Raw genomic sequence first — 8633 nt, forward strand, 5'->3', positions numbered from 1 at the left:
AACCAGGGTCTGTTGAACTGTACTAACCAGGAATAGAAGCTAGGTCTACTGAGTAGTACTAACCAGAAATAGGACTTGGGCCTCCCGCCTGGAAGGTGAGAATTCTACCACTAAGCCACCATAGCCACATGAAGCTCTGTAAGATACATTCATGTTTAAGGGATAGTGTGGAGACACAGAGACTAATTAAGAGGTTACAATGGATTGGGCAATATAGGATGGGAGTCCATGGTAGTACAAAGTAGAAAGCCTCGAGAACAGAAAGATAAAAAGCAATCCAAACAAGTGCCCTACTTACTAACAACTGTCTTTTTACAGGTTTAACTTTACTGGCTAAAGTATCCTTCCATTTAAAGGTGTCATAATGAGCCACAAGGCTGGAGGTTCGAGCTCAGCAGCTGCTCCTCGGAAACCCTATACAGAGTCGCCATGGGTCAAAACTGACTCGACAGCACTTAATAACAACAACAAAGTAATTAACAAGCAAATGTTTAACTTGTCTAGTTACTGTATTCAAAAGATTAAAATGAAAGCATAAAGAATAAACACTGTCCTCAGTATAGAGTTTATTGATACTGTTAAGTTCTGTCCAGTCAATTCGAACTCATAGTGAGTCTATATAAGGTTTCTGGGGAGTGGATGGGGAATTTGAGGTGCTGGCCTTGCAGTTCAAACCAACCTTGTGGTTCAGTGCTTACCTACAGCATTACACCAGGACTCCCAGCATAATGCAAAATTCCTACACTAAACAGCTAAAGCACAATTACAGTACGTCTCGCCCGCTGCTGACAGCTACACATTTAATCATTCGTGTTTCATGAAGGATGTGCTTCTTGTACCGTCTCATCTCTTCCATCTAAGAATCACTGAATAACAGTGATGTGTCCTTGCTCTCCGGCCACAGGATGATTTCAGAGATAGCATAGTATGAAACTGACAAATCCGAGAGTGTTCATTTAAAGTTTTCTACTTTCGGCAGGTAAGAAACTTTCCTTACCCAGAGGGGTAGATGGTGAAATTGATGAAGCGTAGGGTTTCATCATCTTTAATCCCTATCTACCCACAGAGATCATCTAAAAGAGAAAGGTTCATCAATTTGAAGAGCCCTTAAAGCACATGGCGCTCTCTCATGGGCTTGGTGTACCGCTTTCTATGTCTTTTGTTGTGTGTATGTTGGTTTTGGTTTTTGTAAATAAAAAGAGATAAAATACAGAAAGCTGAGCTGGTCTACAACAGTCTGGTCTGGGCCATCAAGTACTTTTATCAAGGTCAAGAGTAACAACATAAATCTTGCTAGTTTTTCACTGAATGTATGATATTAAGAAAATTGAGCAGCTGAGTGCTTAGCCATTGAGCCACCATGGTTCCTTAGGATGAGTTGTTGTTAAGTGCTGTTCAAGACGATTCTGCCTCTCATCAATCCTGTACAGGACTTCTAAGGAGCAGCTGGTGAGTCTGAATTGCCAACCGTACAGTTAGCAGGCCAGTGCTTAATCTACAGCACCACACCAGGACTCCTTAAAGTTAAGTATTAGGTAGTCAATCAATTTTCATTAGACACTTTGGGGAAGTGGAGACTGTCGTGGATAGTGGAGGATGTTGGACTATATCTAAATATAACACACTAGTTCTCTGTACAGAGTCCTGATTTTGTGCTGTGGGTTCAGTACTGGACAGTGAACCATAAAGTTGACAGTTTAAACTCAGAAACAATATACAGGGTTACTATGAGTCGGAACCGACTCGATGGCACTTAACAACAACAACAAGTTCTCTGTACGGAAGTCACAGGACACAGTATGACTAATGTATTCAGTTATATGATATTTACTCAGCACCCAAGTACCAAACACGTGACATCTGTTTGATCAATTGTAACACAGATAGCAGGATTTCTGGTGTGGCCCTGTAGAATCAGCACTAGACTGCAAACCGCAAGGTTGGCAGTTCAAACCCACCCATTGCTCCTCGGAAACCCTATACAGGATTGCTCTGATTCGGAACCCACTCAACAACACTTAACAACAACAAATATATAACTATTAGAGTGCCTAAAATACTGTTTGTCATCTAATTCACAGACAAAGCTAGAAAGAAAGAAAAGGACTGTGTGATTTAAAACCACAGGGAATACAATCCTACATGTTCAATCGACAAAGCTCCATGAGAAAAACGATGGTTCCTGTAGGGTGCTGGGAGTTAGAATCACTGCTATTTACTACAAAGTCATTTAATGAAACACGTCTAAACCCCCAAGTTCAAAAACTGTTTTCATTTTGTTTGCTGTAATAAAACACAAATTTTAAAAGGTATCTGTCATCATTATACCTCTTTACCCAGAGTCTTAATACAGAACCGATATGATAAAAAGCCCCGCCTCAGAGCTGACTATTACATTAAGCCCAGCAGACACCGTACCCAGGGCCCACAATACAACGGGGCTTCAAAATGGTTCATAGAAAACTTCTGGTTGTTTTCCTTCCAGTTTTTGTACAAGCTTTTTGAAGCCTCCTCATATTTTTAGGAGCTTATAGAAAAGTGTGCGTTTCTTTTTAAATCAGACGCAAATAAACCAACAAGCCCGTAGGCTGAAGACTATATTCTAGCATGCAGTCATATACTTATTTTTATACCAACAGAATCACAGAATATAACACTCAGTATTTCTTTTCCTGAAGAAAGGAGCTCTACACCAAGGCAAAAAAGGCGAGGGCCCATGAACGTCATAAGGTAACCCTTGTTGTTGTTGTCAAGTGTTATAAAGTCAGTTCTGACTCGTAGCGATTCTGCAAAGGGTTTCTTGAGGAACAGCTGGTGGGTTTGAACCACTGACTTTGAAGTTCACACCAACCTTACAATCACAATCAGTGCTCATCCTACAGCACACGGCAGGACTCCAAAGGTGGCCCTTACTTGTCTGAATTAAAAAAAAAAAAAAAGGAACAAAAAAAAAACAAAATATTTTGAGCATTCAAGGCTAACTCTAAAGAATCTAGGATAATTATAAACAAGAACATACCTTCAGGGCCAGACTTGAAAATGTACTTGAAACATTGCACTTAAAGCTCAGCTGCTTGTCCAGGCTCCCATCTGGATCCCGCCTCCCATAGTCAGAGAGGCTTGTGCGGTCGGAAGTAGCCACTTTCTGGAACACAGTGCACGTCATTCCCGAGAAGCCGGCAGCCTTGACGACATACGCTTCCAGTGCGATACTGGGAGAAGACTTCAAAATTCAAACACAAGTTACCAAGGAGACGCATACTGGCTTTTCAAACACAACACACTGCCCACAGCCCAGGTTCTTAACAAACAAAACACTCAGTAGGTTGGAAGAATCAAGAAGAGGCTGCATTTAGAAGGATGTCCTGAAATGGAGGGACACCGAAGAGGAAAAGAGAAGTATGAAAGCCTGGAAGATTAGGTACACAGTAGACATCTATCAAAAATAATTTCGAGCATTTGACATGAAATGATAAGCTAAAAATAGGTCATTTCTTATTTTGAAAAAAAAAAAAAAAGTAGAGAAATCAGTGGGCTGGTATGTTACTATTGCAGGAGGAAACAAAGGAAGTCTGTATTTAAAACCAAACCACTGCCGTAGACTCAATTCTGACTCAGAGATCCTAGAAGACAGAGTGGAATAGCCCCACAGTGTTTCCAAGTCTGGCAGTCTTTACAGAAGCAGACTGCTAAATCTTTCTCCCATGGGTTTGAACCACTGATCTTTCTATTAGCAACAGAGTACGTCACCACTGTGCCACCAGGGTGCCCTATAAAGGAAAGCAAATTCACTGCCAGTAAGTTAAATCCAACTCATAGCAACCCTATTTAAAGTTTCTGAGACCGTAGATCATTACGGCAGTGGTGGCGGGGGTGGAGTTGGTTCCCACTCATAGCAGCCCTGTATAGAGTTTCCGAGGCTGTAAATCTTTACGGGAGCAGAAAGCTTCATCTTTCTTCCACAGAACGGTTGGTAGTTTCGAACTGCTGACCTTGAGGTTAGCAGCCTGAGTCGTAACCACTACGCCACCAGAGTTCCTTTATGAGAGTAGACAACCTCATCTTTCTCCTGCTGAGTCTCTGATGGGTTTGAACCACTGATCTTACATTTAGCAGTCTAGTGCTTACCCTACTGTACCACCATGGCCCCTGAAGGTAAGTATTTGTTGTTGCTGTGTGATGTCAAGTTGGTTCCAGCTCATAGCGACCCTGCATAGGGTTTCCGAGGAGGAGTTGGTGGTTTTGAACTACAGACCTCGGAGTGAACAGTTCAGGGCTGATCCTACAGCACCACAAGACTCTGAAGTACTCAATGGCTAATGGCAACTGTATTGAATCGTGTAGAGCTTCTTGTTGTTGTTGTTGTTGTTGTTAAGTGCCGTCGAGTCGGTTCCGACCCATAGCGACCCTGTACAGGGTTTCCGAGGGTGTCAGTTCCAACTCACAGCAACCCTGTAAAGGGTTTCCAAAGAGTGGCTGGTGGGTTTGTACAGTCGACTTTGGGGCCCAGCGCACTGTCCTACAGCACGACTCCAGGTAAGTATTAGGGTTTAGGAAATCCAGTTTGAAATCACCATGTTTCATGCCGACTACATGTTTTCCTCTAACAGGGAGATTAGGTTAAGTATAAGCATTATGTTTTGCTGGTTGAAACATACACTCACTCCAAAGATATTTCTTGGGAAAAAGAAGGGAGATGCCAGTTCAAACAGTAGAAATGAACTGGTTGGTATGAAAAACCACCTTAAAATATTAGAGGCACCATTACAAGTACCATACACTGACAGTTTTCAGTTGGTTTCAAAGCAGAGGGCTCTGTTGGGCTGCTTAACCACAAAGCAAGCATTTTTAAACCCACCAGCCACTCCTTGGAACCCTATCCAGGGTTGCTATGAGTCAGAATCAACTCAACGACACTTAACAACAGCAACACAGCCATATTTTGGAACCGAAGGATAAGTACTGGATGGCTAACCACAAGGTCAGCATTTCAAACCCACCAGCCACTCTGTGGGAGAACGTTAAAGCTGCCTGCTCCTATAGATTCTCGACCTATCTAGGGTCACTATTAGTCAGAATTGACTCTGTGACAGTGAGTTTGTTTTGGTTCTGAACTTAATTGAACAAAGGAAACAATAAACCACAACATCATCAGAAAAGGTCCCAGAAATCAATGGAAAAACAGTAATCTTGAATCGTATAAAATCAGAGCTGAAAGTAAACAATACTATATAAAGTCTGACCAAATAATTAAGATTGCTAAAGGAAGAAAGGAATAAGATGTACCACATCTCTTAGAACAAGAATAAATAGTACATAATTTTTAGAGCAGTTCGTTTTACCATAAATAAAATATTGTTGCTGTTGCTAAGAGTTGCCATCAAGTTAATTTGGAATCATGGAGACCCCACGCATGCAAGTCTGACTGTGCTCCATCATCGGGTTTTCAAGGCTAAGACCTTTCTGATGCAGACTGGCAGGCCTTAGTAGTCAAGGGCTTAATCATTTGCACCATCCAGGGATTTCTGAATAACATTTAATTCTATTTAATTTTTTGTTGTTAAATGCCTTCATGTCGGTTCCAACTCATAATGACCCTGGATAAGGTTTCCGAGGAGCTGCTGGTGAGTTTGAACTGCTGATCTTGTGGTTCAAACCAACTTTGCAGTCCAGCGCATTAACTCACAGTGCCACAGCAGGATTCCACTATTTAATTTAGTGATTTTACAATAGAATTCACTCATGATCCCAAGAGTGGGACCTACTGACCCTGCCAATAGATCCAGGCAGGGCTGGGTGGCACCCCCGTTCCTTTCTGAGACTAAAATCTGAGAAAGTCTTGAGGTACTTTCTTCACACCTTTTCAGGCCCAGAATATGAACAAGGATGGACCATAGTTCTGCACATAGACTGAGATTGTATTGCTGTCCTCTCGTCAGAGAAGGCTTGCCAATGGATTAGCAAGTCAGTGGAGAGAACCATTCCTTTACAGAGCAAAAGACTAGTTTCCAGTTACCATGAAAACAGATGAATTGAAATCAAAACCAACTCTCATAATGTTTTTAAGAAGAAAATTCATTAACAATCAGCATTCCCAGAAAAAACCAATCCCATGTTGGGAAAGAGAGATCTCTCTTTTGGGTTTGAGTAGCTGTCAACGCATTTTTCCCCTTAGGGTCCTGTGATCATTGTGCACTTACTGTTGAGTAAACGTGCGCTCCGTTTGCTAGGCGGTAGGTGGCGATGCGCTGTAGACACTGAACAATTCTACTGCAGGCTTTCGTTTCCCTCTGTGCCAGCCATAGGACACGCTCGTCAGCCAACATGATGTTACTTGCAATGTCAACCATCACATCACCAAGCTGGCAGGCATGCAAGAGAAGAGAGAAAGAGCTTTAAAGTCAACAAGGGCTATTTTATATCATGAGAATCCTGATGAGATGCTGTGCTTGGTTCTCACTCGAAATTTTCACACCAAAACTCAACAGATCCTGTATTTCTCATCAAACTATCTTCAGAGCCGAATGCTGTTGTTGTTAAGAGTCGTCCAGTTGATTTCGACTCACAGCAACCCTATATAGGGTTTCCAAGGAACAGCTGGTGGATTTGAACTGCCGACCTTGTGGTTTGCAGTCAAGCACTGAACTTACAATGCCACACCAGGAGTCCTCAGATCTGAGCACCATACTCAATTATGATCGTGTGGCAGTATTTAGTTCAAAACAGTTAACTATCAAGACACGAAACGACTAATGTGTGGTATCTCTCAAACTGAGGAAAAAGTAGCAATTAAATAAGTAACAGTGAGAAGCAAAGACACCACATGATTCCAAAATACAGAGATCCCAACTTAGCCTGGAAATCAACAACTATTACCATAGGTACCATTTGTTTTAATGGAGATTTACCTCTTTTTATACGGTATTACCTGAAAATAAATCTGTTTGGGTTTAGAAATTAAGAAATGGTTATGGACTGAATTGTGTCCCACCCCTCCCAAAGATGTGTGGCTGATCCTAACCCTGTGGTTAGGAGCCCTGGTGATGCACTGGGCTAAGTGCTGGGCTGTAAACTGTTAAGGTCAGTGGTCTGAACCCATCTGTCACTACTTGGGAAAAGGATGCGGCAGTCTGCTGCTGTAAATATTTACAACCTTGGGAAGTCTATAGGGCAGTTCTCCTCTGAGTCAGAATCAATATTATGGTGTGGGCTTTTGTTTTTTTTAATGTCTGTGGTTATAATCCCATTTGGGATTTATTTCTTCATATTACTGAGGCAGGATCTGTGTAGGGTATGTCTTGAAAAACTTCTTCAGAGATATAAAAGGAGCAGATTAAGATGCAAGACTTAGGAAAACAAAACAAAGATGGCAGGGGATTGATGGATGAGAAGCCACAGGAAGATGGCCAAGGAGCCAAGGAATAGAAGCTAAAGAGAAGAGGACCATCCCCAAGAGTTACAGAACCTTCTCCCAGAGACGGTGCCCCCAATGCCAACTTCCAGCCTCCCAACTGTAAGAAAATACATAGAGTTCTGTGTGTTAAAGGTACCCTCTTGTGGTATTTCTGTTACAGCACCACAAACTCACTGGGCCAGAAGCAGGCACTCGCTGCCTATTTAGTCTCCAATCTCAACACTTTCACTGGCATCTTCAAAAACTGTCACTTGCCCATGTACTTCGAGAACCCCCGATATGCCGTGCCATCTCACACCTCAATGTCATTGTCCCTGTGGTTTCTCTCCTTGCCCTCTCGCCCAGCTCAATAGCCTTACACCGAGTGCCATGCAATTCATGGATCCTACGAAGGACTCACTGTCCCATTGCTTGTATTTATGTGTTTCACAGGTAGGGAATCTTTTCATTAGTTCAACTCATCATTCACAGATGTAAACTTACTAGGCAATGCCAATGAAATGTCAACTGGATATTTACTCGGACTTGTATGTCCCACCATCAGAGAAACGTGCTCTACAGTCCAAGGATAACTAGACATGTCAGTGATTGAAAGGGTTTCATTTTGGGCAAATGTTCACGGGAGCAAGATGTGTCGTAGAGAACTACAAAAATTTCCCATAAGTAGGATCAGAAGATATACAAGCTCACTGGTCCCCTGACGAAGTAGTAAGGATCACAGACATTAAACCCTAAAGTCAAGCCAGAAAGACAAGACCACTTCGTTGTTGTTGTTATGTACCATCAAGTCGGTTCAGACCCATACTAACCCTATACAGAATTTTGAAGGAGTACCTGGTAAGCTTGAACTGCCAACACTGCAGTTCCAACTGACCTCTCAGGCCAGCACATTACCCCACAGTGCTAAAGGCTAAAGACCGCTTTAGTAGGTGTCTTTTTATCATTCCAGATGATTCCACCTGAAGTTTGTCAACGCTGTTCTACATCTGCTACTCTTCATACAATGAGGATTCATGAGGACTGAGGTGAGTTTTCTTCACAGGACTACACACTGATGCTTTTCCACCAGATCCTGACCTTTGACATAGGATGAAGCAACCTTGGTAAACACAATGGGTCAGAATAGGACTCTTAATCTCTCAGTGTCTTTATTTACAAAATTAGAATAACAATGACTTTCTCTGTTGCTTTGGCTATATACTTTATTTTAATGTACTTT

At 42.1% G+C, this 8633-nt stretch overlaps 1 protein-coding gene across 1 annotated transcript in view; it reads right to left on the reverse strand.

Annotated features, from left to right (window-relative positions):
• GPR125 (G protein-coupled receptor 125) overlaps positions 1-8633 on the reverse strand; it is a 208236-nt gene that overhangs the window by 62273 nt on the left and 137330 nt on the right. Inside the window, exons 11-12 of the mRNA XM_006866290.1 lie at positions 6201-6362; positions 3020-3223 (exon numbers count right to left, since the gene is read on the reverse strand). Of these exons, the coding sequence (XP_006866352.1) occupies positions 3020-3223; positions 6201-6362 (366 nt within the window). The remainder of the gene's footprint in view (positions 1-3019; positions 3224-6200; positions 6363-8633) is intronic.

Source organism: Chrysochloris asiatica, unplaced genomic scaffold (genome assembly GCF_000296735.1).
Source record: "Chrysochloris asiatica unplaced genomic scaffold, ChrAsi1.0 scaffold00089, whole genome shotgun sequence".
NCBI lineage: Eukaryota > Metazoa > Chordata > Mammalia > Afrosoricida > Chrysochloridae > Chrysochloris > Chrysochloris asiatica.